Raw genomic sequence first — 18,316 nt, forward strand, 5'->3', positions numbered from 1 at the left:
TTTCATCATGCTGGCTTCCAGAACACTGTCCAAACAATTTGCCCGCACCTACGCCACCAAGGCGTTGAAAATCGGTACGTACCACGCAAACGCCGCCCGCTAACATCACAGGCCTGATTCCCGGAGACGGAATCGGCAGAGAAGTGATTCCTGCTGGAAAACAGGTGTTGGAGGCTCTTCCATCGGATCTCGGTCTCAAGTTCGAGTTCGTCGACCTCAAGGCCGGTTTCGAGCTGTTCAAGCAGACAGGCACGGCGCTCCCTGACGAGACCGTCGAGACTCTGCAAAACTCGTGCGATGGCGCACTTTTCGGAGCAGTCTCGTCTCCAACGACCAAAGTGCAGGGCTACTCGTCGCCGGTCGTGGCTCTGCGCAAGAAGCTCGGTCTGTACGCCAACGTGAGACCCGTGAAGAGCGTCGAGGGCATCGGCCGCCCCGTCGACATGGTCATCGTGAGAGAAAACACCGAAGACCTCTATATCAAGGAGGAAAAATTGTACGAGAAAGACGGCCAGAAGGTGGCCGAGGCCATCAAGCGGATCACCGAGCGGGCCACCACGAAGATCGGCGCCATTGCGCTGGAGATCGCCTTGCAAAGACAGGCCGTCAGAGAGCTTGGCGGCGCCAGTCTGCACTCGCAGCCTACGCTGACTGTGACTCACAAGAGTAACGTTCTGTCTGTGTCTGACGGGCTTTTCAGAGAAACGGTCAGAAAACTGTACGACAACAACCCGGCAAAGTACTCTGGCGTCCAGTACAAGGAGCAGATCGTCGACTCGATGGTGTACAGAATGTTCAGAGAGCCGGAGATTTTCGACGTCGTTGTGGCTCCAAATCTGTACGGAGACATTTTATCCGACGGAGCTGCTGCTCTCGTGGGCTCTTTGGGAGTCGTTCCGTCGGCCAACGTCGGCGACAACTTCGCCATCGGCGAGCCGTGCCACGGCTCGGCCCCAGACATCGAGGGCAGAGGCATTGCCAACCCAATAGCCACGATCCGGTCTGCCGCGCTGATGCTCGAGTTCATGGGCTATCCGGAGGCCGCTGCCAAGATCTACGCTGCCGTCGACGCCAACCTGAAGGAGGACGCCGTCAAGACGCCAGACTTGGGCGGAAAGAGCTCTACCCAGGAGGTTGTTGCTGACGTGATCAGAAGATTGTAGCTAGATAAAATATACTGCTAGTCTCTTTCAAAAGCCACCGCGAAAAACCCGATCCCGCCGTCCTGCCGCGGCACCGTGCGGATACAGCCGTCTGCACACCGCTGCGGGTCGTCCACGGCGGCGAACTCCTCCACGAGCCCGCGCCGCGGCCACGACGGAATTACGTCTTCTCTGCTACACATGCGCCACCCCTGTGCCTGCACCGTGCTGTCCAGCAGCAGGTCCACGACGACCTGCTCGTTCTCCTGCGCGTGCACCGAGCACGTCGAGTAGACGATTTTCTTTGCGTTCGGGAACCGCATCGCGTGCTTCATGATGGCCACTTGGAACCCGGCCAGTTTTTTCAGCCGCTCCTGCGTATGCTCCTCGGTGTCGTTTTCCTCGAACCCGCGGCCGAAAATGCCGCTGCCCGAGCACGACGGGTCCACGAGCAGCCCCGTCACGTCTGGATACTCGCCGGGGTCGGTTTTCGTGAAATCGCCCTGCTGGATCCGGACACACCCCAACGTTCCTGCCTTTTCGCACATTTTGTGCAGCGTCTTGGCTCTGTCTGGGTTTTTCTCGAAAGCGACGACCGAGTCCGGCGAGTTCCCCAGAATAGCGGCCAGATGCGTAGTCTTGTTGCCTGGAGCAGCGCACGCGTCGATAATTTTGTCCCTGCCCGGCTTGGGAGCCAGAATAAATGCCGGGAAGCACGACGCCCGGTCTTGGATAATCACATCGCCAGAATGGTACAATGGCAGCGACACGAGCGTCTCACGCGGGTGGATCCCAAATAGGTCCGCCACGTACTCGTCATGGTAGATGGTGCCCTTCTGTATGTCGGCGACGCGATCGACGCGTCGGAGATGCTCGAGGGCAGCGAGCACGGCTTCTTTCGTCGTGCGCGCGAGGTTCGCACGGAACCACCGCACAGGCGTGTCGTCGTCCTCGACAAGACCCTCCAGGGACCGCACACCGTGCTTCAACTTGAGCTTTGTGAGCTCGGCATGCAGTCTGGTCTTGTTGCGGATCACGGCGTCCTTGAGTGGGTGGTGCTTGCTGTGGATTCGGCCGCCTTTGGACAGAAGCAGGTCGTGGACCAGTAGCAACGCCAGCGGTTCGGTCAGCTTGCTCTTTTTCTCGAGCTCCAGCAGCTTGCATTTGCGGATGATCTGCGCCAGAAACGGCCGGTACTTGAGCGTCGAGAGCACGAGCGCGTACACGTGTTTGGGGTCGGACTGGATTTTGCGGTCGCGGGCGGCGGCGAAAACGCGGTTCTGCAGCGACCCGCTCTTGGAGTCGTCCAGAAATCGCGAGGCCTCGTAGTAGAGCTTCATAAGGACCGAAATATTTTTTTTTTTTTATTTTTTATTTTTTTCCCAGGCGGTGTAGTATCGTGAGATTTAACACACAAAACAATATTTTCTTTATTTTAATCCCATGGAGACAGCTTTCAACGGAGACCGCAAACGGCCGCTCGAGAGCATCAAGCCGGAGGACGAGGACGTGCCCGCGAGCCTGGTCATTGTGCCGGAGCGCGAGCCGCAATTGGCGTACGTGCCCCTGAAAACGGGTCTTTGCTACGACGTGCGCATGCGGTACCATGCCAAGATATTCACGTCCTACTTCGAGTACATCGACCCGCACCCGGAGGACCCGCGCCGGATCTATAGAATATACAAGATCCTGGCCGAGAACGGGCTCATCACCGACCCGACGCTGTCGGGACGCGACCAGATAGGAGATCTCATGGTGAAAATTCCTGTTCGCGAGGCCAGCGCAGAGGAGATTCTGCTTGTGCACACGCCGGAGCATCTGCGGTTCATAGAGAGCACGCAGCAGATGACCAAGGAGGAGCTCATGGCGCACACGGAGAAGGGCGACTCTGTCTACTTCAACAACGACTCGCTGCTGAGTGCCAAGCTCTCGTGCGGAGGAGCCATCGAGGCGTGCAAGGCCGTGGTGGAGGGCCGTGTGAAGAACGCGCTGGCGGTGGTGCGCCCGCCGGGCCACCACGCAGAGCCCGACGCGCCGGGCGGGTTCTGCCTGTTTTCGAACGTGGCTGTCGCCGCTAAGAGCATTCTCGCGAGCTACCCAGAGTCGGTGCGCCGGATCGTGATAGTGGACTGGGACGTGCACCACGGCAACGGCACGCAGAAGGCGTTTTTCGACGACCCGCGCGTGCTGTACATCTCGCTCCACAGATACGAGCACGGCAAGTACTACCCGGGCACCAAGGCCGGCGGCGCGGACCAGGTCGGTTCTGGCGCGGGCGAGGGCTTCAACGTCAACATCCCGTGGCCGGTGGGCGGCGTCGGCGACGCAGACTACATCTACGCGTTCAACAGGGTGATCATGCCTGTGTGCCACGAGTTTGCGCCCGATCTCGTGATCATCTCGTCTGGCTTCGACGCGGCCGACGGCGACATCATCGGCGGGTGTCACGTGTCGCCCGCCGGGTACGGCCACATGACCCACGCGCTCAAGAGTCTCGCCAAGGGCAATCTGTGCGTCGTTCTGGAAGGAGGCTACAATCTGGACGCGATCGCCAGCAGCGCGCTGCGCGTGGCCAAGGTGCTGCTGGGCGAGCCGCCCGAGGAGCTCAGGTCGGTGCAGCTGAAAACAGAGACGATCGAGGTGATCGACGACGTGATCAAGATCCAGTCGCAGTACTGGAAGACGCTCAAGCCGGGCTACGACGGCCAGGACTTCTCGAAGCCCAATATCATGGGCGACTACGACGGGCTCGTGGAGAAGCTGGGCGCGGTGTCGTTTGAGGAAATGGCCGGCAAGGGGCTCAAAGTCAGCGACGCGATCCGCGCGTACCAGAAGGAGGAGCTTTTCGAAAAACGACATTTTGTGCCGCTTCCGGTTCTCACCGAAAAACTGCCGCATTCGTTCTCGCTCAGAGACCTGGCGCTGTGCTCGCCCGACGTTTACGAGGCAGACAAGCTCGTGGTTGTTGTGCACGACTCGGCGCGCGTGTGGGCCCGCAGAGACCCGGTGACCGGCACGCTGGACTCGGCGTCGGCGGTCGTGGTGGACCAGTCTTTGCGGTTCCTGGACTGGGCGATTGAGCAGCACTACGGCGTCGTCGACATCAACGTGCCGCTGGCCATCTCTGGCGCCGAGGACGCGCAGTACAACAACATCAGCTCCGCGCAGGACGTGCTGCTGTATCTGTGGGATCACTACATCCAGTACTTCAAGGTGAGCAAGATGGCGTTTGTGGGTGTTGGCGACGCATACAACGGCGTGGTGCACCTGTGCGGCCACCGCGACGTGCGCGGCCTGGTCAAGTGCTCGGTGAACTATCTGGACCGTGCGACCGCGTTGCGCGCGATCGTCTCGTCGATCGACGAGTCGGTGGTCGACTGGTTCTACCAGAACTCGCTCGTGTTCACGGCGACAAAACACCCGTGCTGGGGCGACGTGGAGAAGAACGGGAGCAGCAAGCGGCCGCGCAAGAAGTACGGCCGTGTTCTGCGCGCCGACGTGGAAGGACTGGACAATATCATCGAGGAGAGGCTGGAGGAAGGCTGCGACTTCATTCAGGACTCGTTGGAGGACTACGATAGCGATAGCGAGTGAAAGTGGGTATGCCTTTTCTGTTCTATAATGCACTGGGGAACTTTTCGTAGAAGCGTCTTTCGAGCGCCTCGACGTCGTCGTCGCTGAAGCTGTTGCGCGCCGGCGGCTTCTGGGGCGTCGACTTGTTGGAGCTCAGATGCTCTGGCTTCTTTGGCCGTGGTGGCGGTTTCTTGGAGCCCGTCTTCCTTCTGTTCCGCACCGGCGTCGACGGCGTCGACGAGTCGACGCTGTTGACGCGACTCAGCACCGCGTCCTGGTAGTTTAGCCTCTCGCCGGCGTCTCTGTAGGACGACGACGCAGACAGCGCCGAGTACGGCGACGTGGCTGTCGAGCTTGGCGTCGCGAACGGCGGCGGCGACGTGTTTGTCGTTCTCGACGGCGTGATCACCTTGATCGGGATCTTGTTGATCTTGGGCTTCGCCGGCGGCGGCATGCTCTTGTCGTCGGTGTATTTCCCGTACCCGTGTGCCGTTTTCGCCGGGGGCGGCGACGGCTTGCGGTTCAGCAGCATCTGCACTCTCCGCTGGATCGAGTTCGACCGTTTGGGCGGCCGGTGCTCGGGCACGCTCGGCTTTTCTGCGCGCGGCGTGGTCTGGTCGTCCTCGACGAACGTTTCCGACGCCAACGAGCTCGAGTTCGAGTCCGCGCGGTAGATCGTCGTGAACTCGTGCAGCGAGTCCGTGCTGCGGTTCGAGCCTGACGCGTTTCTGCTCTTGACGGAAGAGTAGGACGGGTTTCTGCTCGATTCGCGCGATCTTCCCCCGGTAAGAAGGTCTTTGATGGACGAAATGCTCGACCGTTTGTGGTGGCCAGTGTTGGACGCCTTCAGGGTCGCAAACCGCGACCTGAAGCTGTCGCCTGTTCTTTGTGGAGTGGCGCTCTTGATGAAGTCGACAGAGCTGTTGATATTATTGTGGTGGTTCGGAGACAGCTCAACCACCTCCTCTCTGGTCATGCCGTCGATGAGCTCGGCGTGCAACACGGGGCCAGACGCCTGCTTGTGGATAGTGGCGGCAGACATGCTGAGCGGACGCGACTTGGAAGAGGACCGTCTGGTGAAATCAGGACGCGCAAACGAGTGAGTGAGATCCGACGTGGACTTGTTGTTGGACGGCGCCACAAACTTGGTCTTGTCGAGCTGGGCAAACGGGTCCTGCGCGGTCAAATGGTGCGCCATGACTTTTTCGGAGTACGACTTTTGCAACGCGTGCTCCTTGGAAGAGTACTTGGCCACGTCGCTTTTGAGCGAGGGAGCAACAAACTCCTCTGTCGTGGCAGGCCGGCGGGGCATAGGCGGCGGCTGGTCCGTGGCCTTGGCGATGTTCGGGTACGGAACGCCGCGCATCTGGCACACCTCGTCCAGAAGCTGGAAAACGGTCGGCCTCTTCTTCGGGTCCACCATCAGACACCTCGCAATCACGTGCTTCAGTCTCGTGCTGTACGGTGGAGACGGAGGAAACGAGTAGAGGCCGTGCAGAATGGCGTACTCGCCGCCTCCGCCGTTGCCGTTGCCGTTGATGGCGTTCTGCTCGAACGGCGTCGTGTAGTAGCACAGCTTGTACAGAAACACGCCCAGCGCCCAGATATCCGACTTCTCGTCGATCGGCTGTCCTTTGTACAGGTCTATCATTTCCGGACAGCGGTACTGGGGCGTGGTGTGCTTCATTATGTCGTTCTGGAGAATCTCGAACTCCTCGACGTTGCGCGGCGGCCTCAACGGCGGCGACGCAGACCCGAAGTCGCACAGCTTGTAGTGTCTGTCGCTGGAAAGCAGCACGTTTTCGATCTTGATGTCTTTGTGGATTAGCGGAGGATTCAGAGCGTGCATGTGGGCCACGCCCTCGGTGATCTCGCCCATAATCTGCAGGATCTCCGGCTCCTTCAGCTTGTTGACCAGCCGCGTGTTCATGAAATCGATCAGGCCGTTGCCAGAACAGTACTCCATCAGCAGAAACACCTCGTATCCTACCCCGTTGGCCATCCGCGAAGCGTGCGAGTCGATGTACGAAACAATGCAGCTTTTCCCCTGGAGCCGTCTCATGGCGTCGACCTCCTGGCGAAGCACGTTCAGCGTCGGCTTGTCGGGCACCGCCACTCTTTTCAGACATGCTATTTTCTGATCTTGCCAGGCCGGGCTGATGCGGCACGTATACACGTGCGCAAAGCCTCCCTGGGACAGATACTTCTCAATGACGACCTTGTGCGAGCCCACGGTCAACACGGTGCCCGGCTTGTACACCGAAGGCGGGGCTCCGGCGGTCATGGCTGTTCGAGGCTGATTCAAGACTTGGAAAATGTGTCAAAAGGAGTGCTGTGGGCGTCTGGCTGCTGCCGTGTAGTTCTTGCGCCTCGATGAGTTTGAATCAGTGGTTCGCAAGCGGCAATTCCCTCTTGTCTGCTTGCAGCCTCAACCACCTTTAATGTACAGCTGGTTTTATTTAATATTTTATAAACAGCTCAGGAAAAGTCGTGCGCGCACACACCTTTTTCTCAGTACGGCTTGAACCTCTTGGAGTCCTTCTTGTGCTTCTTTTTCTTGTGTTTTCTGCCCGACTCGGGCTTTAGTTCCTTTGGCGCCGTCTCAACGGGCTGCGGCGCGCTGCTGAAAAACGTCGCGCTCGTGTCGGCCACATGGCACGGCGCTTTCCACAGCTTCACCAGATTGTCCTCTCCGCCAGTGTACACCATATTATCCAGCACCAGCACGTCACGGACCACCTCTTCGCCGTGGGCGTTGGGGAAATGCACCGGCGATTCGGCCGCAAAGTCGAAATTCTCCACCACAGGGTCGAAACGGTACATCTTCAGCTCGTGCTTCGAGTTCGACCCGCAAAAAACGTAGCCCGGAGCCTGCAGATCCACCACGTACTCGCACCCCCATTTTTCGCGAACGTCGCCAAACTGTTTTGGCAGCGGCTCGACGTGCTCCTCGGTGCGGTGGTCGTTCAGCTCGTGCACAGCAAACGTCTCCATGTGCGACAGAGTGTATATTCTGTTTGGCGAGAGGAAGTTCGCCGAGTGGATCGAGGTGAAGTTGATCACCTGCTGCAAAGCGTCGTCCTCCTCGGGCACAGAAAGATCGTAGATGTTCACGTAGCCGTCGGTCGACCCGCTCAAAAGCAGCTGTCTGTTGGACGGGTGGAACCGCGCCTCGGTGATGTCGTCGTTGTGCGAGTCTATAAACGTCCTGAACGGCTGCGCCGGCTTGCGCAGGTCCCAAAGAATCAGCTCCGAGTCGGACCCACTGAGCTCTGTTCCTGCTACCAACATGTTGTAGCTGGTGTCCAGGGACAGAAACGGCAGCTGGCGGGCGTTGGAAAAACTGTGTGTCTCGCTGTTGGTTCTCGCGTCCCAGACCTTTACGGTGCCGTCGTTCGAGCAGCTTGCAAAGGTGTGTAGGTCCACGGCCTTGATTTTATTGATGGAGCGAGAATGTGCCGAGAGAGTACCGATGTTCTGTACACTTTTGGACAGGAGGTGGATCTTGCCGTTGGCGGCTGCAACAGCAACGCTGTCGGCCACAGCAGCCAAACTCAGCGCCCAGTCGTTGCAGTTGAAACTGGAAACGAAAGCCGCGTTCATGGAAAATAGGTGAAAAAATTCGCAGCACAGCCGGATTATGAACCGTAGCCAGGCGTAGCGTAGCTTGGGCGTTTGGAACGGTATGGAGACCGGAGAAGGACGACGGTGACGAGAAAAAATTCAGCTCTCACACGGTCTCTTTCAAGTGCCGACTACTCCATTGTTGGTTTGAATCCCTCCCCTCTACGATTACCTCCTCGAATTAATTTTTTTTTTTTTATCTCTAAATTCATGTCTGGCAAGATACAGCCCTCCCAGGAGGAGATCGAGCTGGAAACACGCAGGTTCAAGAGCACGGCGACGCCCGAGCTCCAGGAACGTCTATATGTGCACAGCGTGTACAACGACATCGCGCAGCACTTCTCGCAGACCAGATACAAGCCGTGGCCAATGGTGGCCCAGTTTCTTGGGTCCATCCCCGACTACTCGCTTGGAGTGGACGTCGGGTGCGGAAACGGCAAGTACCTGACGGTGAACCCGAAACTGTACATTGTTGGGTCGGATTACTCGACTGGTCTGCTCGACCAGGCTGTGCAGCTTCACCAGAAAGAATTCAACGATTTGGTGGTAGCAGATGGGATGATGCTGCCGCACGAGTCCAGACGGTTTGACTTTGCCGTGTCGATTGCCGTGGTGCACCATTTCAGCACGAAAGGGAGGCGCGTGGCGGCGATCCGCGAGATTCTACGGGTGGTGCGCTGCGGCGGCCGGGCCCTGGTGTACTGCTGGGCTCTGGAGCAGGAGAATTCGCGCCGCGGGTACAGAGAGGGCATGGAGCAGGACATACTGGTGCCGTGGGTGACGAAAGATGGAACAACTCGGATGAGATATTATCATTTATATAAGAAAGGCGAGCTGGAGGAGGACTGTGTGGCCGCTGGAGGGAGAGTTGTGCAGAGCGGCTATGAGAAAGACAACTGGTGGTTAATCGTGGAGCCGATATAGATGGGTAAAATGAGTATATGACTATATTGACACGTTGGGGCTGTTTGCGTAAGTCATTGCCGTGCGACGTTCGTGTTTGCCTTTTTTCATGAGCTGTTTCAAAGCCACGCCGTCGAGCGGGTCGAGCAGCTCGAACGAGCACAGCAGCTCCTCGGAAACAGACATGACGGCCCCCCAGTTGTCGAACTCACCGCAGTAGTTCGGCGCAGAGAACACGGTCACCAGTGACCGGTCGTTGAAAAACTCGTATCCGTCCTCGACCACCATGTGTGCACGCACCACGAGGTCGAACTGGAACTTGTTGAGGAACTTGTTGATGGCCACCTTGTTGAAGCAGTAAGACACTCCTCGCTCGTTGTCCTCCCATTCGTTCGGGGTATCTGCTGGGTCCGACCAGAGCAGATCGTTCAGCAGACCAAAGTCCGGCACGTCTGTTGGTCGTTTGATCATTCTTATTTCGTCCATGGAGTTCAGCACCGGCGACAGCCCGCCGTGCACGCAGAAGATCTTGGACGCGACTATCGCCGCGATCGGCAGCGTGTTGAACGTGTCGATGAAGATCTTCCATGTCTTGAGGTTCGCTCTTCGCTTGCATTCGTCGTAGAACCCGTAGGCCCTTGTGATCTGCGCACACTCGTGGTTTCCTCGTAGCAGGAAGAAGTTTTCTGGGTACTTGATCTTGTAGCAGAGGAGCAGCAGGATGGTCTCCAGCGACTGTTTGCCGCGGTCCACGTAGTCTCCCAGGAACAGGTAGTTGCTTGCCGGCGGAAACCCGCACTTGGTGAAGATGCGGATCAGGTCGCTGTACTGACCATGCACGTCGCCCACGATCTTGACGGGCGCGCTGAGCTCCAGCAGCGTGGGCTGGCTCAGGAAGATCTCTCTGGCCGTGGAGCATATCATCTGGATTTCCGAGTTTTTGAGGCATATCGCCTTGGTTCTCTTGCCTGAGTAGCCGGCGTCCAGCAGCCGCTGGATCAGGTCCTCGATGTCCAGCACGCCTTGGTCCTGTGTCGTTGCTACCTCTGGGGGTCTGTACGAGCCGGACTTGAACGAGGTGGCCATTGGCGATACCTGCGGGTTTGGAATGTCGATGGACTGTGGTTGATTGGGCACGTTCGAGGCGAGCGACGAGGACGAGTTCACGCGCAGAATCGGCGACTTGGGCGGCACAGACAGCATGCTGGGCGGAATGTCGATGTTCAGGTTCTCCATCTCGTCGGTGAGCTCCGTGAGACTCTTGGACGAGTCCCGTCTGTTCATTATGGGGGACGACGAAACCGTCTTGAAGCTGGCGGTCTCGCTCGCCGACCGCCGCGACCGAATTGAGCGGGCGCTCCTCGCGGAGGTCGATGTGTCTGTCCTGGAAAACTGCGGATTTTTGGGCTTAGACGGTTCGTTACCCATTTTAGTTGTGATAAACTTTTTGTAAAAAAACTTGAGGGGCAAGGAAAGAATAAGTCGGCTGGATAATTTTATTAAGCTGGCCATGAAACCAGCGAAAGCCAGCTTGCGCCTGAGCTGTTTGGGAGGGTGCTGGCAGGCGTCTCCGACGCTGCGACGTCTACTTGCGGTCCATCTGGCAAAATCGCGTTCTCTATCCAGCTCCGCTACCTTATACAACCCCTACACCACCATCTCCAGCCTGCTCCAGCCTGCTCCAGCCTGCTCCAAGTCTCCCGTGCAGAGCCCAAAGTTGTCAACTCTTCAGGTCCGCCTGCGTGTCTACCTCTCGGGCTGTGCAAAAAAATTTATTTCATGCTTTCTCGTCTACGGCCTCTCGTCCCTACTGTCAAGCAGTCGGCTGCCGCGCTCGCCAGAATCGATCCCGCGTACTACACAGACCATGTGCGGTACCATGCCGGGCTCGACCCCGCGAGCGAGCAGACCTGCGACCTGCGCGAGCTGTACACCGCCTTTGGCAAGCTGACACGCCAGGCAGCTCTTCCCCGGGAAACCAAGGCTCGCTACTACAACGAGCTGATCCGGACCTTTGTGCGGCTTGATTTCGGCGTCTACGCCAGCACGCAGCCGCAGCTGGCGCAAATCGGCGGCCAGCTCGAGCCCAGCACTCTCAAAGAGGTCCTGCTGGCCAATCCGGGCCGCAGGTGGTCCAGCTACGAGATCTTTGAACAGAACCCGACGTCCGACCCTGAAGTGAAGCATATCGTGCTGGAACGCCTCGTTGACGGCGAAAAAGCCGACACAGAGCCAGAAGACATCGCGATCTCTTTCTTCAAGGCGCACAACATCCTCAAGCTGGCGGCGGACAGTTTCGCCCGCTTGGAGGAGGAATCCCAGAAACGGCTGGTCACCGACTTCTTTGCGCTTGAGCTGGACTCTTATATCGCTGTCCTGCCGCTGGCCGTCGATGTGAAAACAAAGCTGCTGCAGCTGCCAAATCTCACACCCAAACAGCGACTCAGTCTGCTGACGCTGGATCTGCCGGATTCAGTGCTCATAGAGAACCTCGTGCCCATTGCCGGCGCAGGAAAGCTCCAACCATCGGAAAACGAGAAACAGATGCACGAAAAACTCGGCTTCCTGCCGTCTCTGGACCCTGAAAAAAGTGCCTGGAAATTAATTAGCGTTCTCGAGCCTCTGCCCCAGGCCGCCGCTGCCATTGCGAAAGCGCGCGGATTTTTCCTGGACAAAGCACAGACCGAGTCTCCGGACCCGCTGGCTGCCCGTCTGGACGAGCTCAACTTCCTCATCGGCGCCCACGAGACCGTGCGCACGGGAGCTGAGCCTGTCTTTGTCGAGACGACCAGCCCGCAGATCGCGTGCGCAAAAATCCTGCAGCACGCGTGGACCGGCAGCCAAGACGAGGCGCTGGACGAGTACAACGCCGCAATCGCCAAGTGGGGCGCAGAACCACACACCAGCAGCCAGCTGGTGTACTGTCTGGTTCTTGCTACGCTGCTCCAGAACGACGTGCAACTGGCGCAGTACATCCGCAAAAGAGCGGTCGACGCGGGTCTCGTGACCAAGAGCGCGGACAGACGCATCGCCGACACGATGAAAGCCTACGGCGACCTCGTTGAGGAGAACCGCGACGTGCGCCAAGGCCTCCAGAGCAACGTGTTATCGACCCTCGTGCATTTGGCAGAAACTGTGGAGACGGTCTAGTCACGTGACTCGTCACAAGCGCACGAAAAAAAAAAAAAGAGCCGGAGGACGAAAAGTTGGTGAAAAATCTTGAGCGCAGCATGTCGAGCAATATCACCTGGCACCACAACCTGACGACAGAGGAGCGCAACAAACTGACCGGCCAGAAGGGCGCCACTGTGTGGCTGACCGGGCTCAGTGCGTCGGGAAAGAGCACGATTGCGTGCGGTCTGGAGAGACTGCTGCTGACTAAGGGAATCAATGCGTACAGACTGGACGGCGACAACGTCCGGTTCGGCCTCAACAAGGACCTGGGCTTCAGCGAGAAGGACCGTGCCGAGAACATCCGTCGTATTTCCGAGGTCTCGAAGCTTTTTGCCGACTCGTCGGCCATTGCTATCACGTCTTTTATTTCTCCGTACAAAGGTGACAGAGCACAGGCCAGGAAACTGCACGAAGAGGCCGGTCTTCCGTTTGTCGAGGTGTTTGTCGACGTGCCGCTGGAGGTGGCCGAGAAGAGAGACCCCAAGGGCCTGTACAAGAAGGCCCGGGAGGGGCTGATCAAGAACTTCACTGGTATCGACGACCCGTACGAGGCTCCCGAAAAACCAGAGATCCACCTGAATACCAGCACGACCGGCATTGAGGAGTGCATCACCGCCATTGCCGAGTACCTGGCGTCGCACGGGATAGTGCCTAATTAGATTCTCATGTCCTGCATGTAGCTGTCAATTGTACGTTTCCGCAAAATCGTCCCAGAGCTCGTCCACGTGCTGCCACGACTTGTAGCCGTACTCCCAGATGTTGAGGTCGTGGCCGGCGAGCGCCTGGAACGTCTCGACCGGGTTCTGTGTCCACAGCGCGTCCGGAACGTCCAGACTCGCGAGATCCAGCCCGGGAGACGGGACGTCTGGCAGCTGCGGCCGGTAGCTGGCCAGCAGGTTCTGCACCTTGGCGTGCTTGACGGTGGCGTCGTGGTTGCCCTCGGCGGCCATTTTGGCCACGATCGCGAGCGACGAGTCCAGAAACCGCGAGCACTCGTCGGTGTTGAAGCGCAGCACGTCGCCGCAGATGAAGAACGTCAGGCACGCGCTGTAGATGTAGTCAAGGTCCATGACGCCGTAGGTTGCCAGCATGCCCTCGTTGGCGCACGAGTTGGCGATGTAGACTGTCATCTGCGCGGCGTTGAGGCAGATCGTGAGGAGCTCGCACACGTCGGTGCTGATTTCGAATCCGGGGTCTGTTTTTTTCATCTCCACCAGACTGTACAGAAACGGGATTGTGGTGAGGTGGATGCAGAAACAGCGGTTCAGATGAAGCGAGCACACCAGCCGCTTGTGTTTGAGGTCGCTGGACGTGGCGTTGTACTGCAGCTGCAGCTCGCGGGGCAGCGTTTCGTTCCACCGCACCAGCTGCTGGATAATGCCTCCCAGAGTCTTGGTCCAGTCGGAGGTCTTGCCGAGCCGGTAGATCGCGCGGAAGATGTCCTCCGAGATGGCGCTGAGCCGGATGTACGTGGCGAACCGCGCGGCGGCCGTCGTGTTGGGAACATCCTTGCACAGCATCTGTGGCAGCGGGCACGAGACGTCTTTGGACTGCAGGAGCGACGGCTCGCCCATTTTCGCCGCGAGCGTCTTGTTGAGCCCGTACGAGACCCAGAACACGCGCGCGCGGATATCTGTCTCGTGCGGCGCGTGCGCGGGCCCGCATTTGCTGAGCCCGATGTGGCTGGCCAGCTGGATCGCCATGTTGGAGTAGAGCATGCAGTCGTCGTCGCGGCCGAGCGAGCGGAAGAACAGGCTCGCCAGCGTCAGCGTCGCGACCGCGACGTAGTTCTCCGGCTCGTTTTTGATCTGCGTGCAGGGCAGCACCAGGGTGAGCGCGCTGGAGAGCAAGTATCCGGTGATGGGGTCGGAGCTGCGGGTGTACTTTGTGCCGAGGGCCATGACAACGAGGCAGAGCGCGCGGAACTGGGTCGAGGCGTGGTCTGCCAGAGTGCCGAACCGCGCGGACGGGTCGTAAGTCTGCGCGAGCCGGGATTTGAGCAGATCGACGTCGTACGGGAAATAGATATCGTTGAGGAAGAAGTGCGAGCGGTCGACAAGAAACATGGCCTCCTGGAACGTGAGGGCCTCCAGATAGCGCACGATGCGCGCCCTGTCGGGTAGTGGGAGCCGGCTGGACGCGGGGTTGGGCTCCAGCGGACGGATCTTGGTTTTGTCCAGACTCTCGAGTCGTGTTCTAAAAGAGGAAATAGGACCGATGGCATCTGAGGACGGCGCCGGGCCTGGCTCGCGCGCAGAACGGGCCACCGCGAGCTCGTGCTGCAGCCGCTCGATCGTGCCGAGCATCTCCTGGTACTTGGAGTGGAGCACGGAGATTCGTCGTTCGTACGGAGAGTACACGCACCGGATCTTGAGCTTGAGACAGCGCTCGCACGGATCTGAGCCCGAGCACCGGTTCTTGCGCCGTTTGCACGAGTCGCAGCTGCGGTGTTAGAGCGTGCCGTCGCCACACTTACGCCTTCTTGTTTCTGTTGGACACAGAGAGCTGGATTTCGGACATGTCTTAATTCGCAGAGCCCATTCTAAAAAAGATAAGTTAATGTTTTTGTTATGTAAGCCCAGACACATTTTTTCATTTATTTTCTTTTGTCATGCGATGGCATAGGATCCGGATCTCTATCCGGACGCAGCTAATAGCGCTCGTGCTGTTTGTGGCGCTGTTCTCGCTGTTTGTGCTCGCGGTCGTGTCCGGCTTGTACTTCACGTCGGTGTTTACGTCGGCGCGAGTCGAGAAACTCCAGGTTGTGGCAGAACTCAAGGCTGCCCAAATAAAACAGAGTTTCATCTACTACTACTACCAGATCTACTTTCTGAGCACGCGAGATACGCTCGAGGACGCGCTGAGCTACCGCAAGGCCGGAAACACGTCCAACTCGGTCACTGCAGACGCCATCAAGACGATCGAGCAGACCCTCGACTCCTCGGCCTCGCTGAACGCTGCGCGGCTGTACGACATCGATCTGTCGCTGATCGCAAACGTGTCGAACAGCGAGGCGTCCGCGAGAATTGCTGCCGACTCGCTCGAACGCCTGTACATTCTGGGCCACAACAGCTCTGCGGAGGTGACCGACCAGCTCGCCAAACAGGCCGGCTACGTTGCCGGGCCCATCTACTACAACACAACATACTTCATGTCGCTGACGCTGCCCGTGTACACGAACTCGTCCGTGCTGCTCTCGACGCCCAACCTGAGCGGCTACATCTCTGTCATCGTCAACGTCGACTCGGTCAAGGACGTCACGGAGACCGCGTCGACCGACGACTACGCCGGCATCTACTGTCTGAAACCGCACAACACCACCGGCAACGCGACCCTCACCGACACGTACTCGTACGTTTTCGGGCCCAGCGACAGCGAGTACAACATCTCGTCGTATCCGCCCGCCGAGGCCGTCTACATCCAGAACAAGGACATCGGCCACTACACAGACATGCGGAACCCGTTTGGAGAGCGGGTTTCTGTGGGCTACGCCAAGGTGGATCTCACGTACGCCGACTGGATGATCTCTGTGGAGCAGAGCCGCGGCAAGTTCATGGGCCCGACGGTCAAGTTGACGAAGCTGATTGTCGGGGTCTGCATCGGGATCGCCGCGTTCATGTGTTTTGTGACGTTCCCGCTTGCGCATTACGGCGTGCGGCCGATTCTGAAGCTGCAGAAGGCCACCGAGCAGGTCACGGAGGGCCGCGGACTGCGCATGCACAGACGACGCAAGAAGAACGGAGCCATATTCACCTTTGACCGCCGAGACGGCGGCCGGCGCGCAAACAAGGACAGCACGGACGACTCGCCGCCGCCGCCGCCGCCGCCGCCTCCGGGGCCCGCAGGCGGCCAGCCCACGTACCGCAGCAAGTTCCAGTCGCTCGGCAACCTGCAGCGGCTGGTGACCCCCAAGGACGTCGACAAGACAGATCACGTGAAGACAGAGTCGAGCGACACGAGCGACGAGAAGCTGTTTGCGCGCGAGCTGGACGACGAGCACCGCCACACGCGCGACGAGTCGCAGTTCGACAGCGTCGGCCGCACCGTGACGAGCCCGCAGTCGCACGAGAGCTTCCCCGACTGGGTGGTTGGGCGGCGCGTGCCGACGCCGGCGATCGTGCAGGGCAAGGGCCTGTTCTATGACGAGCTGAGCGAGCTGACGGAGGCGTTCAACGCGATGACCGAGGAGCTGGACCTGCAGTACGCGCATCTCGAGGACCGTGTGCGGGCGCGGACCAAGGAGCTGGAGGTGGCCAAGATCCAGGCCGACACGGCGCGGCAGCAGGCGGAGGCGGCGAACGAGGCCAAGACGGTGTTCATCGCCAACATCTCGCACGAGCTGCGCACGCCGCTCAACGGCATCCTGGGCATGACGTCGGTGGCGATGGCCGAGACCGACGTCGAGCGCATCCACTCGTCGCTGGAGCTCATTTTCCGCAGCGGCGAGCTGCTGCTGCACATCCTTACACAGCTCCTCACTTTCAGCAAGAACCAGCTGCAGCGGTCGAAGCTGCAGAAGCGCACGTTCCAGATCTCGGAGCTCGCGTCGCAGACCGAGTCGATCTTCGGCAAGACCGCGATCGACCAGAAGGTGCGGCTCGAGCTGGTGGTGAAGCCTGCTGTTTTGCGCGAGATGGTGCTGTTTGCCGACTCCAACCGGCTCATGCAGGTGATCATGAACCTCGTGAGCAACTCGCTCAAGTTCACGCCCGAGGACGGTGTCGTGACGGTGTCGATGCGCATTCTGGGCGAGTACGACGCGCAGCGGTCGCGCGAGGCCAACTACGAGAGCGTATTTATCAAAAACAACGCGGCGTACTCGTCTGCGGCGGCCGCCGGCTCCGACGCCGCCAGCGTCGACACCATGGCGTCGGGCAGCTACAGAGGCGTGCTGGCCGAGTCGTACAACTACGGCACCGAGCTGCGCGCCAGTGTCGACTCGCTCACGTCCGGACTCGACGACGACGGGTACCTGGACAGCCAGAAGGAGAAAAAAACGTACAGCAAGTTCAGCAGACCGATAAAGTGGGTGTTTGAGCTGACCATCACCGACACCGGGCCGGGCATCGACGAGTCGTTGCAGGAGAAGATCTTCGAGGCGTTCGTGCAGGGCGACCAGACGCTGTCGCGGTCGTACGGCGGCACAGGGCTCGGGCTGTCGATCTGCAAGCAGTTCGCCAAAATGATGCACGGAACGCTGACGCTGCGGTCGAAGGTGGGCCACGGCTCGTCGTTCACGTTCACGATTCCTGTTCCGCAGGTCGGCGAGTGCGCGTACGAGGAGCCGAAGCTGAAACGGGTCAGCTTCGCTAACGAGTCGACGCCGGTGCCGGAGATGCCGACGGTCGAGTCGGCGTACATGGGCAAGCCGGACCTGATCACGAGAGCGTCGACGGGCACGGCGCCGTCGAACAGGAAGGCGTCCAGCAGCTCGAACGTGTCTGGCGGCGGCTCGTCGTCGAGCAGCACGAGCCCGCTCAAGGTGCTCATTGCCGAGGACAACCTCGTGAACCAGGAGGTGATCAAGCGGATGCTGAAGCTGGAGGGCATTGCGGACGTGACGATGGCGTGCGACGGGATCGAGGCGAGCGAGCTCATGACGGAGGCCATCGACAACAACGAGACGTACGACCTGGTGTTCATGGACGTGCAGATGCCCAACATGGACGGTCTTTCCGCAACGAAATATTTCCGCGAGGAGCTCAAGTACACGGGGCCGATCGTCGCGCTGACGGCATTTGCCGACCAGAGCAACAAGGACGACTGCCTCAAGGTGGGCATGTCGGGCTTCATGTCGAAACCGATCGGCAGAGGCGTGCTCCGGCGCATTCTGCGCGACTTCTGTCCTACGCTGTCTCCGAGCCTCGGCGCCGCCGAGCACGAAAAACCATAGAGTCTAA

At 59.3% G+C, this 18,316-nt stretch overlaps 10 protein-coding genes across 10 annotated transcripts; 6 read left to right on the forward strand and 4 right to left on the reverse strand.

Annotated features, from left to right (window-relative positions):
* Positions 1-7: 7 nt before the first annotated feature.
* KL928_003162 (uncharacterized protein) lies at positions 8-1,163 on the forward strand (the record flags this gene model as incomplete). The annotated part of the gene is made up of 2 exons (XM_043203719.1): positions 8-74; positions 145-1,163. The coding sequence occupies 2 exons, from the start codon at positions 8-10 to the stop codon at positions 1,161-1,163; spliced, it is 1,086 nt and encodes a 361-aa protein (XP_043059415.1).
* A 17-nt stretch (positions 1,164-1,180) lies between these two features.
* On the reverse strand, positions 1,181-2,482 carry KL928_003163 (uncharacterized protein; the record flags this gene model as incomplete). Its single annotated transcript, XM_043203720.1, has 1 exon — positions 1,181-2,482. The coding sequence occupies one exon, from the start codon at positions 2,480-2,482 to the stop codon at positions 1,181-1,183; it is 1,302 nt and encodes a 433-aa protein (XP_043059416.1).
* A 103-nt stretch (positions 2,483-2,585) lies between these two features.
* On the forward strand, positions 2,586-4,736 carry KL928_003164 (uncharacterized protein; the record flags this gene model as incomplete). Its single annotated transcript, XM_043203721.1, has 1 exon — positions 2,586-4,736. The coding sequence occupies one exon, from the start codon at positions 2,586-2,588 to the stop codon at positions 4,734-4,736; it is 2,151 nt and encodes a 716-aa protein (XP_043059417.1).
* A 22-nt stretch (positions 4,737-4,758) lies between these two features.
* Positions 4,759-6,999, reverse strand: KL928_003165 (uncharacterized protein; the record flags this gene model as incomplete). The annotated part of the gene is made up of 1 exon (XM_043203722.1): positions 4,759-6,999. One exon carries the CDS (start codon positions 6,997-6,999, stop codon positions 4,759-4,761), a length of 2,241 nt encoding a protein of 746 aa, XP_043059418.1.
* A 227-nt stretch (positions 7,000-7,226) lies between these two features.
* KL928_003166 (uncharacterized protein) lies at positions 7,227-8,318 on the reverse strand (the record flags this gene model as incomplete). Its single annotated transcript, XM_043203723.1, has 1 exon — positions 7,227-8,318. The coding sequence occupies one exon, from the start codon at positions 8,316-8,318 to the stop codon at positions 7,227-7,229; it is 1,092 nt and encodes a 363-aa protein (XP_043059419.1).
* A 231-nt stretch (positions 8,319-8,549) lies between these two features.
* On the forward strand, positions 8,550-9,263 carry KL928_003167 (uncharacterized protein; the record flags this gene model as incomplete). The annotated part of the gene is made up of 1 exon (XM_043203724.1): positions 8,550-9,263. The coding sequence occupies one exon, from the start codon at positions 8,550-8,552 to the stop codon at positions 9,261-9,263; it is 714 nt and encodes a 237-aa protein (XP_043059420.1).
* Positions 9,264-9,284: 21 nt separating this feature from the next.
* Positions 9,285-10,670, reverse strand: KL928_003168 (uncharacterized protein; the record flags this gene model as incomplete). The annotated part of the gene is made up of 2 exons (XM_043203725.1): positions 9,285-10,554; positions 10,657-10,670. The coding sequence occupies 2 exons, from the start codon at positions 10,668-10,670 to the stop codon at positions 9,285-9,287; spliced, it is 1,284 nt and encodes a 427-aa protein (XP_043059421.1).
* A 351-nt stretch (positions 10,671-11,021) lies between these two features.
* Positions 11,022-12,392, forward strand: KL928_003169 (uncharacterized protein; the record flags this gene model as incomplete). The annotated part of the gene is made up of 1 exon (XM_043203726.1): positions 11,022-12,392. One exon carries the CDS (start codon positions 11,022-11,024, stop codon positions 12,390-12,392), a length of 1,371 nt encoding a protein of 456 aa, XP_043059422.1.
* An 80-nt stretch (positions 12,393-12,472) lies between these two features.
* On the forward strand, positions 12,473-14,539 carry KL928_003170 (uncharacterized protein; the record flags this gene model as incomplete). Its single annotated transcript, XM_043203728.1, has 2 exons — positions 12,473-13,063; positions 13,250-14,539. 2 exons carry the CDS (start codon positions 12,473-12,475, stop codon positions 14,537-14,539), a joined length of 1,881 nt encoding a protein of 626 aa, XP_043059423.1.
* Positions 14,540-14,633: 94 nt separating this feature from the next.
* KL928_003171 (uncharacterized protein) lies at positions 14,634-18,309 on the forward strand (the record flags this gene model as incomplete). The annotated part of the gene is made up of 2 exons (XM_043203729.1): positions 14,634-14,865; positions 15,164-18,309. 2 exons carry the CDS (start codon positions 14,634-14,636, stop codon positions 18,307-18,309), a joined length of 3,378 nt encoding a protein of 1,125 aa, XP_043059424.1.
* Between the last annotated feature and the right edge of the window lie 7 nt (positions 18,310-18,316).

Source organism: Ogataea angusta (genome assembly GCF_019207475.1).
Source record: "Ogataea angusta isolate 61-244 chromosome Unknown 61-244_NODE_6_length_652341_cov_89.526226, whole genome shotgun sequence".
NCBI lineage: Eukaryota > Fungi > Ascomycota > Pichiomycetes > Pichiales > Pichiaceae > Ogataea > Ogataea angusta.